The 26,327-nt window shown below is 38.1% G+C and overlaps 1 protein-coding gene across 3 annotated transcripts in view; it reads right to left on the bottom strand.

Moving 5' to 3' along the window:
• Window positions 1–26,327, bottom strand: part of TRPM3 (transient receptor potential cation channel subfamily M member 3) — a 436,952-nt gene that overhangs the window by 10,682 nt on the left and 399,943 nt on the right. For all 3 annotated transcript variants that reach the window (XM_040089919.2, XM_040089918.2, XM_058424050.1), the window contains exons 18-24: window positions 26,026–26,166; window positions 19,687–19,815; window positions 17,460–17,711; window positions 12,202–12,376; window positions 3,008–3,158; window positions 2,280–2,479; window positions 1,106–1,238 (exon numbers count right to left, since the gene is read on the bottom strand). In XM_040089919.2, coding sequence (XP_039945853.1) covers window positions 1,106–1,238; window positions 2,280–2,479; window positions 3,008–3,158; window positions 12,202–12,376; window positions 17,460–17,711; window positions 19,687–19,815; window positions 26,026–26,166 — 1,181 coding nt within the window. The remainder of the gene's footprint in view (window positions 1–1,105; window positions 1,239–2,279; window positions 2,480–3,007; window positions 3,159–12,201; window positions 12,377–17,459; window positions 17,712–19,686; window positions 19,816–26,025; window positions 26,167–26,327) is intronic.

The following is a 26,327-nucleotide window of genomic DNA, read 5'->3' as shown; positions in this document are numbered from 1 at the left end:
CATGCCTTACCAATTTCCCCTCTAATATCCTTTTCTAAAATGTGTGTTTTAGGAGTGCTTTCATTTTCAGTAATGCAGATGATTAAATGATATTGTATCTTCTCTTCCTGCTCTGATAGATTTATTTCAAAACCAAATTAACAGTATGTTTCCCTGCCTACAGAAAACATAATTTAGGCACAGCTGAATCGGAGGCAGTACTGGAAGTTTATGAGGAAGAAGAAGCGTGTTATATCTGTGTAACTGATGAAAATGACAACTCACCTGTTCTGTTACTCGAATTAAAATGGAGTTTTCCAGGAGTGGAGTACTCACTGGTTCATTAATTTTATGAATATCTAACAGGATATTACCCTAAAATATTTATTGGCAAAAGTGTTATGAATAAAACACACACTCTTGTCCTCTAAAGCTGAGCTCAGCAGTGTTCCATGAAAGCATATGGGCAATTGACCTAGAAATTTTTAGGACTGATGGATTTGGAGACTAGCAACTTCCACTAAATTACTGTATTGCTTTTTATCTCTGTACATCACTGTAGGTGAAATGTCTTTTTCCGTTTAAAATCCATGTTGCTATTGGTCCCAATGAAACTAGTTTACCTAGCCAGGCTATCCTGAAACAAGGCTCGCTTTTTATCTGAATGGTTCACAGATAAACCCTAAAATCATGGTTTTCACTGAGGAATTCTAGTTTACTGTCCCATTTTTTTCTGACTACTTGTGCCCTGAAATTCTGGTTTAAGAACTGCTCTATCTGCATCACTTCTACTTTAATGCAACGGGATCTCTTTTACAAAACTTATCACACAATGATGTCAGCAGGAAGGGACCATAAAGATCATTCAGTTACAACCCTCCTGCCATGGGCAGGGACACCTTCCCCTAGACCAGGTTTCTCAGAGCCCTATCCAGCCTGGCCTTGAACACATTTGCTTTAGCAAAAAAAAAGAGAAAAAGAAAAAATAAACTCATCACATTTTATCACTTTACTTTTTAATTAAGACTTACAAAACTATTTCATTTCCTTTTTCAAGAAAAAAAAAGAGTAAGACTGGTTACAGAAACACATTTCCAGATCAACTTATGAGAACAAAAAAGGGCACCTTTCTGAAGTGACACGGATTCTTTCATCATTGGAGGAGTTGAACCTGTCATCCTTTTCTCTGAAATACTCTTCTATGCACTGCTCTTCAAAGTCATGGACCTTTTTCAATTCATCCTCAGTTATGAAAAGTTCTGTTGAAAAAATTTGAAAAATATGAATTTCGTAAATATTAACATGTGAAACTAACTACATTCTTGTTTGTGAAACTGAATTGGTGGCTTTAGTTATACATGATTCTGGAGACAGAAGCACTTAAGCAGGCAAATGATGAGCAAACGTGGATGTATTTTGATTACATGAGATCTAAACACAGCTGGTGGTCAGGTCCTGAACAGATGGTGAAAGCCAAAGTCTACCTGTAACCTAACAGATACATAATGAGATTAGAGGGCTACTAAGAAAGAGTCTGAGAGCACTGGGGTCTGTCTGATGTGGCAAGAACAGACATCTGCAGGCAGCAGTGTGATGGCAGTGGGAGGAGAGCTGTCTGGTTGCATCTCCAGTGCCACGCGTGCCACTCCTGCTCCCTCCTCGCAGAGAAGTGGCATGGGCTAATGCTGGGAAGGGATACACATCCCTTAGCTCCCTGCCTCTGGTGTGTACATTGGGCATGGTGGAGATATTCTGCCTTGAAGAATTAAATAGAGAAGAGGAAAGCATTATGAAAATAATCTGACAGGTTTTCCCTCATGATTATGGACTTCATTTAAAGCACGTTGAGGAACTACTCCTCAAGTCTAGCCAGAGTCAAAGAGAGACTGTGCCTTTTAGCATCTCTAAGCTTATCTAGGCAAAAAGTGTGCTCAGGGGAAGTATGTGCTCTTTGCTCTGTATTTTCAAAAATAAAGCTGGAAGTGTGATGGAGTGAGAAGAATTCCAGCAATAACAGACCTTTAGTAACAGCAAAACAAACCTCTTTGCTTTGAAGGAACAAACAGGGCAACAACCCCCAAAAAGTTCCAGAAAAGCACAGCCTCCTTAACATTGCAAGGAGAACGAAGGGTTGGGCAAATCAGGTAAAACTAACTTATTCAGGTAAGGTTTTTGCAGGTAAAAGCTGTTACTTTGCTGGGAAGGCTACCAAGGTGCTGGACTTAGACTTCATGAGTGTCAAACACCAGACATTATGAAAGGCATTATAAAGTCCCCTTTGTGCATTATCTGAGTCTTACTCAATCCATAGTCTCTCTCGTCCGGGTCACTTTCATGCTTCCTCCATCTGCAGCAGAGGTGTTGAAATATCATCGTCATGTGGCTGAAAATGATCAGAGGCGGTGGGAGAACAGGTCTTTCATGGAAGGTCATGATGAGCTGGTACCTTTGAAACTTCCAAACTTGGTTCGATATAGATTTGACTTCAAAAAATGTGTTACTAGAAGGCAAGAGGAGGAAAGACTGAAAATGGTTTTGGGTGCTTTGCCAATGATGATATGACAGTAACATTGCAAGATATGTTTCAATAACACCCACAAATATTTCCTTGTAACAAAAACAGGAAGCAGAACAAGAGTGAAGTTTGTGCCTGGGCAAAGCACAGAAGTGATAATTAACCTTTTTGAAGTACCTTACAATTGTAAATGTCTGCGCTGTACAATCCCTGAGTCTTACAAAAACCCGTTGAGATGGGGAAGTATTTTTACTCGTTTTCCCTACTGTGAATGAATGATGCCATAACTGAACCTTATTTGGCTTCTTCGCCCTGGTTCCCATTAAGTGTCTGTCCTTGGAAATGAGCACAATGTGAAAAACTTGGCATTTCCCTTGTTTCCTGGAGACAAGCCTCTTTTCCTCTCCCCCTTACATCATTGGAAAATATCTCTCAGCCAAAACCCAGCAGTCTTTGTAGGCTGTGAACAATGTGCATCCTCCCCAAGTCTACACTTCACAGTGTGTCACTCACTTGAAAACCGCAATGAGAAGATTCACCAAAAGGATGTTTGCTACCAAGAGGTAGCAGGCCATGATGGCAGGAACGATCCATGCTCCTGTCTTGCAGGGAGGTAGCTGGATTATTTTGCCATCTTCTCTGGTTTCATTTTGACCACAAGGTGCTGGGGAAAAAAATTAAAAACAAAAAATTGCAAAATGGCAATGAATCTTATTTTTTCAGTAGTTTTTGCAGAAATATTTAAATATTTATAATGGCCTGCCTGACAAGGCAACATCTTGCAAATAACATTGGCACTGACATTCTCCCCTCAGAAGTTTATGCTTGGTATCAATGATCGTACAGGCTGCAGTTCTTGTTATTGTGTGTTATGTGCCATGGGTATCAAGATATTTCTCTCAGGTCACATGCCTGGTGTGAGTAAGCTGCCTGTTTGCATATATAATATGGTAGTCTGGTGGTAATTAGTGGCTGTGAAAATGAAATTATTGAATTGTTTAATCCTAAAAAAAAGCTTGCGTATTATTTCTCTAATAGTGAAAACCTTGTCTTGTCTTTTTTTATTGATTTAGAGGGATATGATAAATAAGGAAAAGGAAGTCCATGAAAGTAAATTAAAGAGTAGACATTTATTGCTGTACAATGCACAGTCTCAAGCCCCTCTAAGACATACTCATAATGACTTTCTCCTATTAAGGGCTCTTGACTGCATGCCTAGTAACAGTGGGGGAGATTATCAAGCCTTTACTCTGCTAGGTACAGGGACACATATGCAGCAGAGATGCCACCTGTTTCTTCCACAAATACATTGGAATCAAAATGTTCTCAGTATTAATGTTGTAGAATTGAAGCAAGGAGAGAAAACATGGTTAAATAGTTTTCCCTGCTTGTGTTTTTAATATGCCTTTATGTGCAGTGATGGGTAATTTGCCTTTGCAATCATGGGTTCAGTTTATGTCTTTCTAGCTTCAGTCCTTGTGGTTCTATGTATCTCCATAATCAGCTCTTCAGGAAAATAATGGAAGCAGCAGATTACATATACAAACCATCTTAGTAAATTTTGCACAGCACTAGAGCTAGCTTACCCTCATCTCCATCAAAAAGAAGTTTAAGTGAGGAATTCCTCACTTTTTCCTCACTTAAGTGCTCAGCACTGGCTCTGACTTCATGGAAAATGAAGTTTGCTGATGCCCTATGTAAAATCTCATTGTATAGCAACAAATCCGTATTTCCAGTACCAACCATTGTATCTTCTCAGAAAAGTTCTTCTTAAATTTTTTCACTGGAACTTGACATTCACTTGTGGATGTCTGTACTGGTAATCATATTACATTATGTGTGATTTTGGTACTTTGTTTTGGGCACTACACATAGATCCTAGCCTATTACACACAGAAATATCGTGGCCATTTGGTATACAAGATTACACGATGTCTCCAAAAGTATTCAACTCACCGAAAAAGAAATTGCAAAGTCAAATACAAACAACACTGCTTTTTACCAGCAGCTCCATTATGCTTGGACACAAAGTGTTACAAGTCCTTCCTACTTATAAAAACACATTTTATTACTGGAGCAGGCTGAGACTACGCAATTCTTCATTTCTCAGTATGCATCACTTTGCAGATCATTTTAAGGCAGTGCCGCTCTATACTGCTCCAAGCAGCAGTTCCATTTAGACCACCATCAGGGAGGTGCTGTGACTGTGGGGCTCTCTGCTCTTAGCCTTCACCCTGCAGAAACAGCACCATTCAGTACCTCTTGCTATCAGCACTCAGTGGGAAACACATCTCTGTTTGTGTGGAAACATTAACTTGCTTATATATTGAGTCAGATGTACAAAGTCCAACACAACAAAGTACCAAAACCCATCATGATTTCACCAGTGATGAAACAATCACAGTATCAGCTGATGAAACCTTTGTCTTTCTTTGTGCTGAAAATAGAACAAACAATATCTCTTCAAGCAATGACAAAAACTTTGAAAAGCATTTTTTAAACCTGACATAAATGAGACCAAAAATTCAGCTCCAACCCTGCTTCCAACTATTATCCCCTCTCTTTTTTTTTTTTTTTTTTTTTTTTTTTCCCATAAAAACCCCATAGAATTTGATCTGGAAAAAAAATCAGTTAAGAAGACAAAAAAAAATTCTCCAGCTCTACTTGCTTACAACTGGATAATCTCTGTTGGTTTATGCCACTCAGTGATGGCCAAATTAGATTTCCTATGCTGGTATGTTCCCACAGTCTATTCTATATACCTGTTATGGTTCCTCTTGTCCTGAAGTTTTGCAGAAGTTTTTCTCTTTTGCATGTTCTGTTGTGGGCACAGTTTTTAAATAATACGGGAATACTAATTTCTTGCCTTACTTTGGAGAGTTAAGCCACCACTTAATTGTTACATCTTCAGCTGCATAAGGAAATGTATGATGTGTGTCCAAAAATGCGGAAGTCTGTGTTCCATGGCACATCACTGAACATCTTCTTTCATCTTTAAACTATGACAATTATTTTCAAAGATTTTTCCCCCACTATTAAATAAAGGTGTGTGCTCTGCCTCACCCCTGAGGAATCTGCACTACCCTTCATGTGTAACATCATTAGATCACTTTAATTATTTTTGGAGAAATGAAATAATTTTTGTAATATGTGCAGTTATATATTGTAATACATTTCAAAGCACAATATTAACATGTATGCAAACTTGACTTATCTGTTTTACATTATAGCCTTGCTCTAACAAAAACCACAGAACACTTAACTCTAGCAAAATGCTTTACTGAAGGAAATTCTGTTAGCATAACAATATGCTGATAACCTGACGCTAATCTCAGGTAACTGAAAAAATCAGCAACTCTGATACCTACAGGCCATTGGATACAGTTCAGACATTAAGTCCAGAGCTTAGGCTATAAAAAACCAGCAAATTGTTGGAGTTTTAATTTCAGTTATATGAATTAACTCCACTCAGCTTTCAAATATTGCATCCTGACTCCTGTAGATGTACACACTTTTTGCATCCCTTGTTTCCTTTTTCACGATCTCTTTCCATGCTTATTTTTCATTCCTGAGTCCCACTTACAGTTTGCTGCTGGGCTTTTCCTGCTACATACCTAACCCTTCCTTTTTCCTGTCCAGGAAATAGTTGCAAAAAACCCTAACAGTAATTCAAGCCTCTCTGGGTTTCAGGCCTAACATGGAGGCAGAGCTCAGGAAGAATTAGTTTCCCTGCTCTAATTACTGTCATGACATGCTCACTTCTACTGTGTGTTGTGGGGAGGGTTTGGCAAAGGATGCTTGTGAGTTTCTGTATCATGACTGTTCCCTGAGCTGCACCCTTCTCAAAGCAGGTGGGGGAAGTAATGAGGAGACAAAAGTGCATAATTGAACAGATCTGCCACAGAATAGCTTTTTGCCTTTGATGAAAACCTCTCCTACAAAAATGGATACCACTTTTACTATACAAGCTTACTTGTTTGAAATCACAAGAAACTGAGGAATGCTTTCCTATGTTCACAGTTCTAAATAAAGTAGAAGCAAATAAGTGCAACCAAATAAAAAACAACTTTTTAATTTTTTTTTTTTTTTTTTTTAATTCAAGTCTGGATATTTTTAATGCACTTTCATTATCCTATTTATGAGTATACCGGCACCTTCCAATTTTGACCCAAAATGAACCCAAAGGATGTGAAAGTGTTTTATAATTTCTGAATCAAATGTCTAAGCAACCTTACCAGGCTGGTGAATACTGAAAACCTCACCCCAAAAACACTAAGCGGCCTTCCTAAACTTGTTCTCTTCTTCACAGGTGGAGAAAATACAAGAATCTGTGAACCCAGAATTTCACAGAATTCAACAGTAGAAACATCCAGGGAGTTGAACTGTGTCTCATTACTTCAAGAAAGTTTCCTTAACTACAGCATCTTGACCTTCCATGTTACTTCTTGCCCCAGGCCACATTAAACATGACTTTGAAGGGTCTCACCTATCTGCTAGCATTTTAATAATAATTTATAGTAAATCCCTGCATTTTCCTTGTTTACTCTAATGCTTTCTTCCTCCTCCTTCCCTCATTAAAAATAGCCAACCAAACAGAATCCAAATTACAACACCAGGAATGCTAGATATGCGAATACTGATGCAATCCAGCCCACAGAGACTCTCAAAATTGTTTGCAGTCTGCGCAAAAAACTTATGTGCTACCTTCGTCTAATAATGTTAAAAGTATTGCCACAGGTATGATTTATTCTGTTTTGCACAGTGCTGCTCTGTTTGTTCTGATTCCAGAACAGTCCATGCAAATGACAGGCCTCGTAGGAAACTCCTATCAAGTAATGAAAAGCATGCATCCTGTAAGGTCATAAAGAGTTTAGTATATAACTTTCATTTGTACTAAGAAATTTTCAAGAATTATAAAACTCCAATAAATCTAACAGATTAAGACATTTAAAGAATTTTTAAAAAGTTTTTTGTAGTAATTATAGTTTCCTCTGCAGTTCATTGAATAGTTAGAACCTGTGTATAACGGTCCCTCATCTTCTGAAACGATTGCATTCTGGTTTCTTGATATTCCTCCAAAGAGAAGGGGGTCCCATCTTTTTCTCTTAAAATAGGTAGGTTTTTCCAAAACAGAAATAGACACAAGAAACAAACACAACTCAGACTGATCTTCAGATTCCAGGTGGCATGTGAAGTGCTGTCAGCTGGTAAGAAAATCCAGATGGAAATCCGACCTGTGAGACACTAGGAAAATCTGAAAAACTTCCCCAAAGCCATGTTGACTAACAGCAGGTTCAGTTGCTTAAGCCTTCTGAATACAGGAAAATGTGAGCTCTGATATTCATTTTCTAGAGATGACTGCCGTTTCCCAAGCTGGCATTTATTTCCTCTATCTACATGTTTTTTACCAACAAACTCACCTTTCCTCCTCAGTATTTCTTATACCCTTTTGTATCCGTAGTATTCTGGAAGGGCAGATTGTTTTGTAAGGTGAAAACAAAGTTCTTCACAGGTGAGAGTTGTGTTATGAATTTTCCTGGCTAAAACTGCCAGCACAAGTGCCAACGTGTAGTGAACCGAGGGAGAGATTTTACAGTGTTTGTGGGAAATCCACTTCTGGACAGGAATTCACGAAAGCAGTTACATGGCTGACTGCTGCCCCACAGATTCCACTAGGCAGCACAAGACTCAGATGGATTAGGAAAGACAGCTTTAAAGTGAGACAGTTGCATATGCCACCACCAGCTCCCTGATTCAGATTCTCCTTCCTCCCCCAGCTACCAGTGGATAATAATATATCTTTACTTAACTACGTAATTGCTATCAGTCTAATTTTTTTTTTTCAATTTATCAAGATCTTATTATTATTCCTTTCTTAAAATATATTAATTTTTAATTTCCCGACATTTAAATAATTCATAAATTTGAGTAGCTTACTGCTTGTTTTCAATTCTCTGGTTTAAGCCTTTATCTGAATCCCAAGAGTTGCTGACTGGGGTTTTCTAGGCCCAAGTCAAAACTCAATAGCTCAAGGTAGTTTCAGTCATTACTGATGTTTCACTTGGACTGATATTTTGGCTGGTTGGACTTTTCCATGAAGCAGCCTGACTATTTCTTGATCTTTACTTCCAAAGACTGTTTCATGTAATTGCTAAAACTTCCTGAGTAGACAACATGGTATGTGTAACCTTCTGTCCATGCCAGAACGGCTAAAAAGAATTAGCTGAACAGCTGGATATACTTGTGGGAACAATATGTTCTAATTAATAGTAAATGCACCTCCTTTGTTTATGGATCATATTCTACTAATTTCCTGCTCAAAGACCTAGAGGAAGACCATTATGATTGCACTGTGATAGTAAAGTCTATTTTTTCTAGTTATCCATTCCCCAAGCTCATATGGAGCTGGGCTGTGGACTTAATGGGTAGCTGTGACTGAAAGAGCACCAGGAACTCAGGATGTCTCCATTGCTAGCAGTGGTCACTCATCCATGTGTTACTGTCTGTGGTATGTTCAGCATGTTTTAGGGATATTCAGTGGTTCTCACTTCTCAAACTCTTGTCCTCATGCAAGAATTACTGAAGCCGGCCATTCTAGTTCTACTTCTTTTTGTATGAAGCACCTACTTAATATAACAAGGTTTTTATACATTTTTGTGGTCATATTATGATGAACTGTCAGTCTGAGAGGAACTGCTTAGAGAGTGGTTTTGCTGGTTTTGTTGACTTTACCTGAAAATTTGAACACAGAGCTAAAAGATTTTCTCTCCTTCCCCCCACTTTACAATTAATTCTTAGTCAGAAATTTGTAGGAATGGAGTAGTTATGGACGTGACTGATAATAAACACCACCACTGAATAACGTATTCATAATCCCAGAAGTGAGGATATAATCTGTCCTCACTTTTGAGTTGAAGATGAGATCACATACCAACAGGACACTATCACATACTCCAGATAACATGTTTTTCCTGAAAAAGTGATATGAATACAGAAATTAAGGGTAAAAATGCAAATATACACTGTTTTTAAGCAAGGCAATTAACAGTGTGTTGAAATAAAAATCAGAATAGACCCACTGGATGAAAAGGCTGCCAGCTGATGAGATGGATCCAGATATTGTGTCTAGTCAGCCTTAATGGCATGCTTCACCAATAAAATGAAAATAATTAATTAAATAGTTAAAATTAATTTTTCTTTAAAATGAGAATTAGAAAAGTTACAGTAGCCTACTTTTTTGTACATTTTTCAGATACCAGGATGATTTCCAGGAGTGTGGCTCAAATCAACATACCTTTCCATGTTCAACACATTTGCTGAAATTCAAGCCTGCCAATAATGTAGCAGTATTAAGCACAAAAATATAAACAAAGTCACAAAGCAACTTTTTTTTTTTTGGTTGTTAATATAATACTGACTAAAAAAGAATGTGCTCCAAGCCATAAAGTTAAATTGCAATTATGTAGCATAACAATTTTAGAACATGCTTATCTTATTTGAGAAAGTACAAATGCTGTAGCACTTTAACATGAGTCCAGTGGCTGATTTAGCTTAGAACAACATGGAAAATATAAATAACAGCAATTGTTTAAATAGTGAAAAAAAGTGAGCGAGTATACTAATAAAACTTTCTGGGTGTCCATCAGCTCATTGCAATTGTGTAACATCACCACCAACCATTGCTTGTGCTCCCAGTCTATTCCACAGATAACAGTTTTGAGACAACTGAGTTTCAGACAGACATGACATACAGTACATATTTTGTGCTGAAAGAGTGGCAGATTCTAATTCCCTGCATCACCTGCCTCTCAGGAAGGAGGAAGTAGGTGCTGCTTTTCATTTTGACATCATCACTTTTGCTGCAACTCCAAATCTCCTTGACACAGGCAGAAAAACAATATGTCTATATTTAAAGCTGGAGTTTAAGTCACAAGGAATTTTGCTTTCCCTAAGCTTCAGAAATAATTATTCTGCATCTTTTTGCATTTAAACACTGTGTGTCTAAATTACACAAGTCCTCATGCAAGGGTGTGCAGCCTGCCACCCTGTTTTCATACTTAAACACCCCTCAGTTTCTTAGGTTTACAGGCCCTAACCTGTAATCAGACTTTCATTTAAAGAAAACAAAACACTTTATTCAGCCAGTTGCCACGTTTGTTGCACCAAGGTCGTTACTTAGTACCAAATCAATAAATGGCCACTTGTAGAGGGACAGACATAATTCTGCTTGTAGAAGAAAGTTATAGTTTAACGGTACAAACCCTTAGCCCTCGAAAATATGCTTTCAGAGCAAGATGAAGTTTTATATCCCCAACCATTACACCTTTGGAATTGATGTATTTTTAAAAACAGAAGAGAAGGGAAAGGATAAAAATGAGGGAATTCCATAAAAAGTGAAACACAGTAAGAAATTTTGTGATTATAGGTATTTGTTTACTTCCTTGCATGTCATGCTGCCACTGAAAACCAAGGAGGGAAGCAAAGATAAAAAGGAGGTTTCATCTGTATCCACAATAATGATTCCATGCTAGCCAGGAAGAAGAAATTAACATGAAACTGCTGAAATATCTGCCATGGGATATGTATACATCTATTAATCTGAAATTATATTCAAGTGGGGGCATTATTTGTGATATAGATACATTTACCACTTTTAATCAGCTCAGGAAAATTAAACTTTTTTTTTTTTTTTTTTAAAATATATATATATTCCAACTTTGTCAATACTGAACAAACAGCACATAGATTTTGAAAGTACTGCCCTTCCCTAAGACGGTACACAGAATAAAATTAAATATCCTAAAGAGAGCTTTAATGGAAGCCATCTGCCATTGGAAAAGGTACTGACTTCCAAATGCTTCCAAGACTTACACATAATTAAGTAGGAATGATGAACATCAGTTACATGACAGTAGTTGCAAAAGATGACATTGTTTTTGATTCTTAGTTTGCTTATCTACTGCATTGTTTCCATGATCAGCTCTCTCTTTTGGTGGTAATGCAACAAAATTAATCAAACCATGGCACCACAAGATTTAATCTAAACAGAAAACCAGCATTTTCCTGATCACGTACCCCATGAATCCTGAGGAGATAATATATTTCATACTGGTTCTTTTCCTGTTTGCAATGGTGTGAGCATGGTCTTGCCTTCTAAAAATAAATGCGGCAATATTCTAAAAATGGATCTAATTATTAGACCCAAACAATTGCATCACAGGCTTTAGCTTAAATGTGGCACTGAGAAGGTAAGAGAGAAAAGAAAACTCATTGGATTAGATCCCCATGTAGTACAGGAGCTGAAATCTCAATTATTAAACATGATGTTCAATATAAAGTTAGAAAATAAACCAAGGGATGAGAAAAAAAAGTAACTTTTTGTGTCCCAGGTATACCCCCAAATGCTGGATACCTGGAAGGGGATTCTTTCCACCAATCTGGTAAAAAGGACACATTTATAACCTTTCCTATATGCATGATAATTTAGCATTACAGATTTCCAGTTAAATGATTGCAAAGTGATGCCAGAAGCATGTTCTTAAACTGACATTATTAGCTGAAAAAATACTTCTGCAGCCATTTTCTGTGTTGAAGAAGTTCCTCTACCCAGAGCCATTTATTGAGCAAACACACATGATCTAATAGGACATCATCTGATCACAGCTGGGTACCTGACTTTGGAGTATGAGAATCATAAACTTGCTTACGGTCTATCTGGTCTGCAAACACTTCCCCATAGATCATCCAGTAAGGCATGTAAAAAATGTTTTTCGCCAGCTTCCATGAAGGCTCCTCATTGGGGAAGAGAATTGCCTGTCTTGCCACACCAAAACTCATCAGAACCACCAACATGATGATGACAAAATACATCATGTCTATCATCTGAACATGAAAAAGGAGAGAAAGAGAGAGAGAGAGAAAGGGCAAGAATTAGAGGAAATTATTTATCCACATTGTTATTATTATGTGCTGCAAAATTTTCAAAAACAAATTTTGAAAAGCTGTTCTCATTTACACTTTTTTTTTTTTTTTTTTTTTTTTTGGACGTGGAGTGGTATTATTGTGTTCTTTGTTTTACCCAATGTCAGTTTTAAGGACAATTCAAATGTTATGAATAGACTTGAAAATACAATGTACCATCTGTCACATCAGTCACATCAAGAAGAATACATAGGTTCACTGGAATCAGCAGCCTGGTCTGGACAAGGGTCGTGAGATGATGTGTTGTTTATAGGTACCAAGTGGCAACTGTACATTAGCAAAAGGACTGACAAGGATAATTTTATTCACTGGTAGACATTACCTTAGAGTAAAGGGAGCTGCAACTAACATAAGGAGGAACGGGTGGCAGAACAGCCTGTTACTGCAACATATGGGACACCATGGTGGTAACCAGTGAGAAATGAAAGCTGTGATTACTGGCTGGGCTAAAAATCCACTTGGTTGAGGAGTCTGACAAATGCCGTATTAAATAAAACCCAATCCGATAACAGACAGTGAACTCTGTTCTTCTTCACTGTTGAGGGTCTCATTAGCATATGCCCAAGATTAACTAGTGCTTGCAAACAGTACCTTCCCATTCAAAATGTTTCTGAAAAATGTGGGACAGCAATCCTACAAGATGCTGAATAGATCTGAAGATTAGAAGCAGCACTGTTCTAGAAAAGGCCCTGAAGGGAGCAGAACAATGGGCATCAGGCAGGTACAGCAGAGATAACCCAAAATGAATGTGAAAAAAAACTGGGAGTAATGTAAAGGCTCTGGTAAGATCCCTTTAAATCTTACAGACTTGCCAGGTCTTTAGAATTGTTACAACTCCACTGTTTTTCACAGTTCTGGACATAACTTTGGTCTCTAGTCAAAAATCAAGTTAAGAATCCTCTAAACCTTATGACTTTTATTCCCTCCAGTCTCTGCATTTTCTGGCTCAGCTGAATTCAGCCTTCCTTGCAAGAGAGGTGTGAAACCAACCTGCACCTCAGCTGGTGGCCTTATGGCTCCACGGAACACTTGCTGCAGCCCAAGGGCAAGGCTGCTCCTGACAGGAGCTGCTGGAAGAGGGACCTACTTGCAGCAGATGGATCTGGCACTGCTGCAGGGCTTCTTTGATTTTAAAGCAATCTGAGGTCAAAGTAACACTGGGAAAGTATGCACCAGAGAAAACAGTGTTACAGGGTAGCAAAGAGAAAAAAGGTACGCTCATGTTTAACGAGACAGGCTGTAGGAGAAAAGCAGGGGTCAGATGAGAGAGGATCAGGAAGACGGAAAGAAGGAACTGAGGACAAGTGAAAAAAAACCAACCAACAAACAAACTCCACAAAAAAAACAGGGAAAAACAAAAGTCTTGAGGTTCATAAAAAAAGCAGGAAAGAAAGAAAAAAACCCCACCACCACCACAACCACCACCACCACCAAAAGTTGGGGACATGAGAGAGGAGAAGAAACGCTTTAAATAATTAGAACCCAGTGAAGTCAATCATCATCATTCCTATTTAATTCAGGGCATTAATCTCTCAAAAAATATTCCCTCAAGAAGAGGAATTCCTGATCATTCTACTTCAGAAAGCATCCTGAAATGGGAAAGCTGAATAATAATATTTACTTCTCACTGTTTTTAGGGAACAAACCTAGAGGTGAAACCTCATTCCTCCTTTTTCATCCGACCAAAGTTTGTTCCAGATGGCAATATATAACTTGATATGATGTAATGTAATAACTATTTTAAAATTTTGTGCGAAGTAATAAACAAAAATAGTATTTTGAGGCAATTTAAGGCAATGTTTTAAATGTTTGAAGTGTTTTTGATCAGGAATCATGCGGGTGTGACCTCATGTTGCAAGAAAAAAAATTTTAGTGCTGTTCTCTATTCAAGATGCACATTAGTTTTCTCCTCCTTCAGTTGGGTATCTTCTAAACTCCCAGTAACTTGTCTGAAATACAATAAAATACTTGGACAAGTTTCCACTGACTTTAATGAGCATTGTGTCAAGTCCTGCGGCCTGTGGTGTCAAATTACAATTGCTGCTTTTAGCAAGGCAACGGCTATTTCAATCATTCTGAAGAACTCATCAGTCACCTTAAAAAATTATAAAACATATTTTTTGGGAGTAAAATTTCATGATGAAGTTGGCTGTATTTTGACTTCTGTATTTCCAGAAAGGCTAAGAAAATGCAGATATTTCCACACATTTAAGGAACTGATATACCTCTGACTCTCTTGATATTCCACAGTCATTTAATTTCGTTCCTGAAATTTCCTAAAGGAAATTAAATCTATCACTATGCAAAATTCAGAAAAGCACAAGCACATTGTGTTACTGAATCAGTAGATAATAATAAGCTTGGCCATTCAGTTTCCTCCCTTGTATCTTCATCTTCTCTTAACCTATTTCATTTAAACCATTCAAGCCCATTCCTGCTCCTTGCTTAATTTCACTTGCATATTTGTTCAGAGTGGCCAGAGATAAAACTTACAGCTATTTTGTTGACTGCAGTGTAGAGGCAGGTGATGAGAAAGCTCCTCAACACTTGAAAGACAGAAGAAGCCATCCTTTTCCTCCTGAGTCTAAGACTTAAAATAGGAGCCCAAGAAAAAGGTCCCAGGCATCAAATATGGTCTGTTAAGGACCTCAGTAGCTGTGATGTCCTTACTCTGTAGAAATATGTATAACCAACTTGATGTCCTTCATAGTGCTGAACTGAACTTTCAACATCATTTGGAAGACAGAATGCAAGGAGGCAGAGACATGTGATTTAAACAAAAATACACAAGAGAGCTCTTGGAGCAGCCTAGAGTCAGCAGATGCAACTCCCAGGGAGTACAAGAGTTGGTTATGAGTTGAACAAGAGAGTAAGCTGGTCAGAAAATAGACGTGAGAGGCTGATCTCTGTAACTCAAACCTGTTGCGCATTGCATGTGTGGGCAAAGGGGATGAGTCAGAGTGGTTGAAAGTGCAAGGAAAGTTGGACAGATTATGAAAACCAAGCAACAGAAGGCACAAAATAGAATTTGCCTTCTTTAACAGCTGCCCAGAGCTTCAGAACAATTTGGCAGCTAAATTCAACACCCTTTAATGTAGATACTGAGCCCACAGAGGCTAGTGATTTTCCTGCATTTGTTTTCCACAGAAAGTAGAATGAGGTTTGATTTGTTGTATACAAGTGAAAGTGACAAATGAAAATGTTATTAATTTTAATAATTTCCTTTCTGTGTGACCTAGAAGAAAAAGAAACCACTCTTTTTACTACTGGTGGAGTTTGGCTCTGATAGGCCACCTGGAACACTGACTACTAGGAGTTATATACGGCCCCTCTATTATTGAACTGTTGCTCACACTGCCCGTATTAGCACCACAGTTCTGAAAATTTTAGTGCACGTAACGGTGAAAAAATAAATCAGAGTAAAAGGGTAGCTGTTTTTCACAAGTTTTATACACTGGTTATTGTGTAAGCCCCAGTGACCACCAGATCCACTGGCAGAAAGAGAGTCCAAAGGTAGCAGGAAAAAAGCCTGCTAAGACCGTGTATTCCCTTTGATCTGTATTTCTTTCTCTGGTCCTGCTGTCTTTTTACAATAACTTCCAACAAGAACTGTTGAGTATTTTCACTCTGGAGCTCTGCAAAATCTCATGTCAACCTCCTATAGGTTTTCTTGAAGGAAGGGCATTTCAAAATCGCCTTTCCAGGACAAAACAACTCAACGTTCATGTTTTCCCTCAATCTCTCCCCTCGATTTTTTTCCACTATGCTGTTCTTTCTTTGTCAAACCCACCACTGTGGCCTTGCAATACAAAGCTGGTAAATTGAGGAGATAAGACAATGGTTCCCTGTTTGGTAACTGAATGTATATTCTGCATTTCAGGTTTTTACCTGCTCACTGAACCTGTTGTGACTAATATCAAGGACATATTGTAGTCCATGCACTCATACATGTCCCCTTTGCTTATGATGGAGAGGATGAATGAAGCTCTTCTTTAAGGACCATCATAAGATAAATACAACAGACAGCCTGTTTGGACTTGCTGATTATTTTCACATAGCAAACAGACAGCAGTACTATTTAATCTACAGGAGTTAATATTCAGTTTACTTTTTTTTACTTAAAGCCAGCTTCAAGGTGCATCTCTTTAGAAAACCCCAGATCTTAAACCCTAAAATGCATGAAACAGACGTGATTTACACAAGAAAAGCTGGAAACTGCATGTGAAACATGGACACATGTATTAGCTACATGTGCAGATATCCAAATATTAGGGATGTGTATGTACATGCATCTGTAAATCCAGACATTTTCTTTAACTGAAACAAGCAAAATGCTGCTTAATTGAAACATTTCAATTGAAACATGAATATTAAAAATTGCAAAGGCAAAAGTCAAGCATGTGGAAACAAATGACTCTTGATGTCCTCATGTATGCATTTACTGTTACACAAACTGTTAATATTCCTACTATGGGTTGCACTTAGCAAATGGATTTCTCATCTCACAAGGACACCTGAACTTAAATGATGGAAGAGCATGTGGATGTGGCTCAAACTATAGAAGGGTCAGTCTTAAACGTAACCATTATAGTTTTGGACACACCATGACTATTACAACACATTGAGAGTCTCAGGGAACTACACGTTTGAACAAATTTTTTTTTACCTTAACAAACCAGCTTCCTTTATAATCACCAAATCTCTTTTGCACTTTCTGCAAATGAGGTGCAGAGGGTGTAGGGTGGCTCTGCTGTTGAAGAGTGATCTCAGAGAAAGACAAATGATACATCCTCTAACAGAACAGGAAAAATCTAATCCTCGATTCCGGAGGTTATGATTCAATAAAGCACTGATTTTTAGCCTACATGAAAACACTAACATGTTAAAAAAAACACTACAGGTAAATCTGCAGCAATGTCATTGGCTAATGACACTGAGCCAAGAACACACTGTCAAACAGAAGAGGTTTGCCAGCTCCTCTTACCATTTTCCCGATCATCATGACATAGGGCCCCAGGTATTTGTTCACGCCAAAGATGTCCAGCAGCCGGATATACCAGTAGATGATGTTGACGCAGTAGATCACACGTCCGTCGCTTCGGAGAGGCAGGTCTTGCAGACGGAGAACCATCCCAACAGAGAACAGGAGGATAGCTATGAGGTCGGTAACATTCCAGTACTCCTGGAGCCAAACTTTGACTTTTTGCAGCAGTTTCCCAGGCTCTGACATGAGGATCTGAAGGACAGAGGAAATGGAGAGGAACTGAGCAGTCTTAAAGTTGAAGAAATCTATAGAAAACAGATTGATATATGCCACACAGGCTACAACCAAAGCTGATAGATGCTTACCATCCAAGTATCTCAGGTACTCTCAGTTTTTTTTTTCCCCCAAAATCTTCAATTTCAACCATTTTTAAAATGTGCTTGTGTGCAAGATTCTTTAAAAGACAAAGTGATCACCCAGTCTAAAATCCTCATGAAATCAGAAGAAATATGTATATCTATTTCTGTTTTTCAGAAATGTTTTAACCCAACTTAGTCTTATAACAGAAGGCAAAACACAGAAAGATTTCTTTTAATCAGAAAATTCACATATAAAGAAGCTGTAGATTTAAAGAAAGTTATATTCAAATGTGTATCAAATGACCAAGGAATAATTAATAATCATAAAGCTGTGCATCAGAAATTTAATACAGAGAGGTACTAGATACTACTTGGGCCTGTTTTCAGAAATTAAGTTCCACAGCCAAGAATAAAAGTCACCAAAAAAATAATATTACCTTATGAATTTATTGTCATTATTCTTGCAAGATCATTTGTGAAACTTGCTTGTTTTCCCAAACTACCCTTAAAACTATTATTCAAGTGATTTCCATGAGTAAGTCCTACCTTTTAGCAAGTTAACAAGCTGTTGGGTTTTTTTCTCTATTTAGCCCAAGAACACTTGAGAAAAATCATACAGTTCCTCAAAAAAAATGGATGTCATTCTTGTAATTTGTTTTTGGAATGAATTTTAGGCTCATCTGTGAACAATTCCAACATCTGCTTAGAAATCAATTGTGACAAAAGTTCTTGGTAAACTTTTGTGGAAAGGAGAGTTTGACGTGAATGATTAGACAAAAATCAGTTCAAACAACTCCGGTCTGCAGCATCCCACCAGCTGAGCCAGCAGTGCATTGCCTCCATCAGTGTTGTAGAGTCCTCGTGTGGCTACTGCCACTGCTTTCCTTTCACCTCTGCTTAATGACATATACTCATGGGCCGCTCAAATAGTGTCTTTTCCTGTGTTCTTTTTATTTATATTGTAGCATTTACCATACAGTGTCAGAAACCTGTCTTTCAAACTTAAGCATAACAAGTCCATTTTAAGTCCAGTCTTCCAGAGCACTGGTTTCAGAATGCACAAACATAACTGGTAACAGATTCAGCCCAGGGGTACAAATGTGCTATTTCAGCTGAGGTCAATGGGACTCGCATTCACTACATTAGGGCTGAATTGGGCCTCTGGTGTCACTGTGGAATAAATGCACCTTTGGCTAAGTGAAAGAGGACAGCATTAGGTGGGAGAGACCATGAGGGGCAGGGTTAACAGAGCCTGTTTATAGGCTCAGGTTTATAGACCGAGTGCTACCTTAAATGCTCTGTCTCTGCTCTGTGTGTCTGCTTTGCACACTGTTGCTTGACAAATTAATAAAAATTTTTGAGTCACATTTTAAGGAATTTAGCAGACCTTTAAGACTTGTCAGAAGATCAGCCTGCACTTGTGAATGCTATTAAATGAGCATCATACTGAAGTTTGAACACAGAAATTTTGTGGGAGGAGAAGAAGGAAAGAAGGAAAGAAAAAAGGAAGGAAAAAAAGGAAAGAAAGAAGGAAAGAAGCAAAGAGAGAAAGAGAAGAAGGAAGAGAGAGGGAGAGAAAGAAAGACAGAAAGAGAAGGAGAAGAAGAAAAAGAAGCTGCTAATTTTAAAATTAAAGAAGATAGATATTTTTCCTGCTTTTTTGTAACAATTCATCTCCCCTTCTGAAAAAGAAGAGGCAATTTTATGATAAGCTCATTCATAAAAACGTACCCTGAGAAAAATAATAAAAACAGATATTAAAACAAACAAACAAACAAACAAACAAACAAACAAACAAACAAACAAACAAAACCTCAAACCCCATGCTTATTCCTTTTTTTATTCTTTCTTTGTTGGGGAGACCTTACCTCTCTCATCTTCTCTATTCCCAGAGTGAAAATGTATGAGATGACAATCCACTCCTGAATAGATGGCCAGCGATCCATTTTCACCAACACAATGTAGTTGAACAGCATCAAGTAGCCTATGTAGGCCAGCTGTAAAGAAAAAAATGAGTATCAATTGTCACTATCTGTACAACTGAGCTAATCTCTTGGATTTGATATTTCTGATTCTACCAGGGTTTCACAGACAAAAGAACAATGAAACTGTCCTGGGTTGTTTGAGAAAGCTCACATTAAGTCACATACTCTATGTAATCTGCAAAATACATGCACATATGTCCAGCTATATCTATCTCCTCTATCTCCTCAAAAGAAATTATTAATGCAGTTCCCTTGGATCAGCCCACAATCATGGAAATTCTAACACCACTGTGTCAATTACCCAATAAAGCTACATGAAGATTTCTCCCTCACCTGCTTCTAAAAGCATTTAATCTTCTAACACCCTTCCTTTGTGTTATTCTCCCACGTTCACCTAATATGGACTGAGTCTGGCATTCTGAGTCCCGATCTGAAGCATTATTAGAGGTCTTAGCCACTGTAGTACTGACGTAGCCTATAGTATGTTTCCTCTGCAAAACACTGCTACTCCTACACACACTGCTGCAGCAAGGAGCCAGGCATAGCCATTCATTCATTTGCCTTTTATTTTTTGCAATTTTTAAAGAGCGAATGTTCTTTTCCTTCCTAATATATTCACCTTCCAGGTTAATTTTTGATCCAGAGGGAAGAGTGAATTCAGTTTTTAGTTTCTTTCTTCTTCTGCATGCTGAATGTAATTAAATGGTCTCTCAGAAAAAGCCAGGTCAGGCAAATTGCATCATCAAATTCATAAAGTTCAGAGAAACCCCAGTGTCATTCTGCAGCATGGGCTGTAGCAAGAATGCCACTCTGGTTCGCAGAGGCCAGAATCCAGCCTCCTGTCTACTTTACCTTTCAAGCAGCAACCCTATAAGAAAATGCATCTTAAGGCTAAATGTTAAGTCAGAGAAAAGATGACTCAGTTCTGTGTATGAACATTTAGTCATTGTGACAGAAAGCTGTAACACATACATCTATATTTGAATTAAGATTTTATTTCTCAACTGTCTGCTGTTCACTGTTGTGTACATGGGATGTAAGCTGAAAGAACCTCAGAGGGCCTTGAGACTTTTGTCAATATTCTGCACATCACAGAATAGGGTTTATAGTCCTATTGTATTTGTTAGAGAATGCCACTTCCACTCTCTGTAAAAGCTATAGGATTCTGGATTTTGTTCCAGTTGCTGGCTGAGGACACCCAAAAGAATTTGTTCTATTGGCCGTAACTATCAGTATAGAGGAACCAGACAGCTGAAGCACTACTTCCTGCCTGCATAAAACAGAGGAGGAGATGATCTCATTTGTCTTTCAGTTTGTGAGGTATGATGGATTGCTATGCACAGGTCTGGAGGCTGCTCTTTCATTACAACTCCTAAAGGAAATGGAGAGCAATGTTGATACAGACCAACACTTAGGGTGATACTGGAGTCAGGCGAACCTCTGTCTGGGCAGGCAGAACTCTTCCCTAGTGGAAACAGCACCTTCTAACACAGAGCAAAAATCCAGGTGCAACTGTTACTTAACACTCCTCTTAGACCTTACTAATTATAAGGAAGTCTACTTTGATCTGCTTCAGCAGCCTTTGGTGAGCACTTGCAGTCAGTAGGGTGAAGGAATAAGGACACTGAGGTTACAAAAGTGACAGAAACTACAAGAATCTCACTGTAACCAGGGGGGTTTGCCTCTTCCTGGTTTTCCTTTGAAATGCTGTCTTTTTTTTTTTTTTTTGGTGGGTTTCTTTATGTCAGTTCAAACTTACTCAAAATTGTAAAATGATTTTGCTTGACAAAAGAATCTTGATTTGTGAGTAAAATTATACTGAAATGTCTCCACTTTAACCCAAGAAATAAGCCCTTCAGATAGTGAATGACACCCTTCTTCTCCCTCCCTACACTTCTAACTTGCTCTCACCTTCCAGGAGGCTACATTGATCCAACATTGTGGTCAAACTTCAGTTTAGCTGTTCATGCTGATGGAGTAGAGATTAGATTCTTTAAAAGTGCTACTACACAAGTAGCTGAACCCAGGTTTTTTCTTGTTTTTACCTGGCTTGACAAACAGCTAGGAGCTGTCATTGTTACCTTTGAGAAGGTACAGGTAAGGTAATTCTACCTTACCAGAAGAAACAAAGGAAAGAAGTGCCTACTGAGAAGTTTCAAGGGTGGACTGCACCTGGCCCTTCAATGGATGCAGTCCCATTCTATAGAAAATACTGGAATATTCATTCCAGTAGAGGACAAACGCGGAAATTGTACCAACATGTTAATGTTTCAAGGAGATCACCTGCCTCTTTTCTGGTTCATTGCAGTAATTCAATGACCACAAACTGAAGTGGTCCCAAAATGCAAAACTTAGGGCAAAGCTCTTTTGATGTTTAAATGGTCAGTTTTACTCGGGGCTCAATTCCTCTGCAGCTTTCCTCTTCAGAAGAGGTAGAAGCACAGCCTCTTACTTCCGCTAATATCTCAGTAAATGTGTCTTGGTTTTGAAAGACAGTTGTGTGCCAAGGAAAACTAGAGCCTCCCTTGGAATGGAGAATGTAAACCCCCTCCCCTATAATTATTATAATTTTGCAATTGGGGGCTTTCAGGCAGAGATATGGAGATAGGAGCAACACTTCTTTGCTAGCAATATTAAAAAACAAACAAACAAACAAACAAACAACAAAAAAACCCAAAACAAATGTAGTAGTACAAAAAAGCAAGCAAGGAAGCAAACAAAAATCCTGGGAAAAACTCTGACAGAGTCAGGGATACAACCCGGCACCCTGGTGGTCAGGGTGTTGGAAGCAGTCCAAGTAAGTCCTCCTGGAGTAACAGATGTGGTTCTGTGGAGTAGAGATGGTCCTGTAGAAAGTCCAGTGGTGACGAGATGGGTCTGGTCTTCCTCCAGGAATGCTGTGGAAAACCCGGATCCCTTGTGTCCTTCAGTCCCGGTTTCTATCTATCTAGGAACTGTTGGTTCCTCCCCCACTGCGTGGAGCATCTCACAATGGGATGATGGAATATGTCATGTCATTGGTGGGCCCTAATGGCCCATTATCAGAAGATGTGCCCCTGGAGGATGGAGGGTGGTGAAAGAGATAAGAAACACTGCCCCACCTGGTTTTAGTGGCTGGGCCGTTATCAGAAGGCATCCACCCCCTCCCCCCTGGAGTTACAAGAGGATAAAATGTCTCCCAAAAACCAGCTTTCAACAGCTGAAATAGAATACACATTTTTAAGTTACATAATCCAAGACAAAATGCTAGTTGTAGTAATGCCTGAAGATTTTGCTTTTTATGTATTTTTTAATATATTTTTATCTTTTTAGACTACTGTTAAATACTTATATAGATCTTTGTATTTTTGCTACCTTTTCTCTTAGATTTTAGAGTAGTCAGTTAACCTTCTGACACATTCCTGAAATACTCTTTAGTCTTATTCTTCAGAAGAAGAAGCCTGACAAGGAGCAGGCTTTGGTTTTCCAAGCAGAATCTAAGGAGGCACAATATGAAATGGGGCAAAGAAGCCCTAGAACAACTCCGGCGGGACAGTACCCAGGGAAAATAACCAACTGCTCTTCTAAATGGACAATATTTGTTAGTTATGCTGATTTGTTAAACTTATAAAAATTGTACAAAATCCAGTGCCATGTGAGCACATCACCACCAGGATATCTGGAAGCTTCCAAAAAAAGGCCTACTTTTTATTTTACTATTTTAACATGGTTTCAAGAATTTTCCTCTTTTGATATTAGGACAGTGGGAGTAGGCAACTGTACAAGAAGATCATCATCCTCTTCTGCACAAGAAATTTGTGGGATGAAACATTTGCATCATGGTTTCCAATGTAACGAAACAGAACAGAGTAGTTGACTTTTGAAACTGCTGCATGTCTACAGAGAAAGGCTGAAGTTGGTGGGGAGTTGTTTTTTGGTTTGTTTGTGTCAGTTTTGTGGTGGTTGTTTTTTTTTTTTTTTTTTGAGAAAAAGTCATCTACTGAGCCAAATGTTACTTACTCAAATATCTCATTTAACTCACTGCTTGTGTATTTGAAGAATGAAGGTGAATACAGCTATATAGTAATAGAGATAGGTAAGTGCAGAATATTCAAATTGTTTTAAGTGGTATACAATAGCCATAGTATCTTTTACACACATTTTTTTCGCATTCCACAGTCCATGAATGGAATGTAAAATTAGAATGATTTCTTTTGTGCCTGTGTATTTGCAAAAATTGTGATGGGTTCTGCAATTTTAACCATGCAATTTTAACCCTTCTCTGAAACTTGTTTTACTTTTAGTCTCCAGGAGTTCTCAATATACACAACAGGTCAAGCATGGCAACCACATTGCTCTCCAGGTTCAGTGTATCCAAGATCCAGTTTTAATAAATGACCTTGAATAAGACCTGCCTCAGGACATAAAACTGTACTAAAAAGTTTAAATGGAAATACAATATTGATTTCTCTCTCCCATTTATAAATTGAACTAACAGGGAAAGCCAGGATGCCTCTTTCGATTTGCAGTGTAAAGACTTTTCTGTTTGTGCATAATACACACTGCAATTGACAATGAGACTAGGCTGCTGATGAGTAGTTTCTGGGACTTACAGGCTTGATTAATGTTCAGTGGCCACCGAGTTGAGCAATAAGTTACTCCAAGATGTTAAACTATCTGCTAGTCTACAGCATCTGCTACAGTTAAGACTGGATGGATGTGAGTTGTTCTCAATGTCTTCAAGGCGATTTTTCTTGTAAGAAGTCACTTGCAGAATAATCCACTCTTTGTGATTTGCTTTGCTTTCAGCAGAATGATGGAAAATATGACTGGGAAAAACCATCTGAAACATGCAGCCAGTTCCATCGGGCTGAGGCAGGATGAATTCCAGTGTACTATAATAGAAGTATGTCTTGATAAAATAGTTTAGAAATCACTAATAATGGAAAATCTAGCATGTCCTCACACAGTTCATGGCAGTACTTCTTGGAGCACTTACAAACTGTTTCCTAACTTCTAACCCAAAACTGTCTGGGTTAGAATTTTTTGTTCTATTCAGCAAAGATTTGGAGGTACTCACACACATTTGAAAACTGTTACATTCCTTCTGCGTACCTTTTCCTTTTTTTTTTTTTTTTTGTTTAAACAGAGATAACATTCTCACTTCCTTAATCTTTCCCAAGCTCTGCAAACCTCTTGAAACATTCCTGTTTTTGGGGGTCTTTCAAACGAGTCCATACTTGTCACATGATGCAGAAGCTGAACTGGGATGGAATATTCAAGCAAAGAATACTGAAAGGATAATTTTCTGTGATCTTTTGAGTCTTATCCTTCTACATTCCAGCACAATTTGCAAAATAACTAATATTAACTAAATAACAACAAAAAAACCCCCCTAATCTCTACTCCATCATCCAAGTTTTGAATAAAAATATCACATAGCAACTGATACAGAAGAGAACTTAACGGCATCCTTTCTAATCCCTGCTTCCAGATTGATAATGAATAATTAATCTCTACTCTAAATTGTCAAAAAGCTTTTTATTGACACAGTAACTTTAATATAGCAGTTATTAATTTAGCTGTGAGAAAACCCTGGGAAGTTTTTGGTACTGTTTTACTGTAGTTGAAATACATGGCATAATTTTTTTCTGCTCCTTTTGGAAGGTCCATTTCTTTCTAACACAGGGGGAATATACTGAATTAACCTAATTTGTTCCAGAAAAAATGTACGGTGGATGTCAATCATATCTTTGATATCTTGTGGGCACTTGCAGGCACATTTTCTCTGAGATATGCTCCACCGACTGGTCAAAACAGAAAAAAATAAAAATGTTCCAAGGAAAGAAGTGCTGTTTTTTCATCAGTTATTAGATAGTTCATATTTTGCCTCAGACCAGCCTCCCACTGGGCTTACAATTGGAAGTGATCATATTTTGAATTCTCCTCTAGGGAATTCCTTGGGAGCACTACAGCAAACTGCCCCTTTCGATTTTTTTTTAAGAAAAACATACAAAATAATTCAAATTTTAGCCATTAACTTCCTGAATGAAATAGTAATCTTCAAAAGTCATTGAAATGTTTGCAGTGCTAGCAGACTTCCACCAAATATTTTATTAAACTATTTATGTCTAAGTCCTCCATTACATATAAATGTAGACATCAGTGAAACATGAAAGATGACCTTAATCCAGTTTCAGTATTTGCACAAACACTATTAATATGACAGGAAAGATTTCTTACAGTGTAAAACCAAAACTTCACGATGGGAGCATTGTAGAACTCGTAAATCTTTCTTCCAATGGGGATCATTCTATGCCTGCTCTGAACTTCCTCATCTTCCTTCTTTCTTGAGGATTCTCCACTCCCCCGTCCCAGCATTGCCTACAAGAAATGATATACTTGTATTTCTTTGTGAAAGAAAAATTGCACTTTTTTTTGAAATGTCAATAGGAAACTGTTCTTGATCTCTAGATAAAACCAGGTGATCATAGCTGGGCATAAAATGCTTTGCTTTCAAATTATGTTTTTTGCAGGAAGGTTTC

Source organism: Hirundo rustica, chromosome Z (genome assembly GCF_015227805.2).
Source record: "Hirundo rustica isolate bHirRus1 chromosome Z, bHirRus1.pri.v3, whole genome shotgun sequence".
NCBI classification, from domain to species: Eukaryota; Metazoa; Chordata; class Aves; order Passeriformes; family Hirundinidae; genus Hirundo; species Hirundo rustica.
The sequence above is the reverse complement of the archived record's forward strand: the minus strand, read 5'-3'. Positions and strand labels throughout refer to the sequence as shown.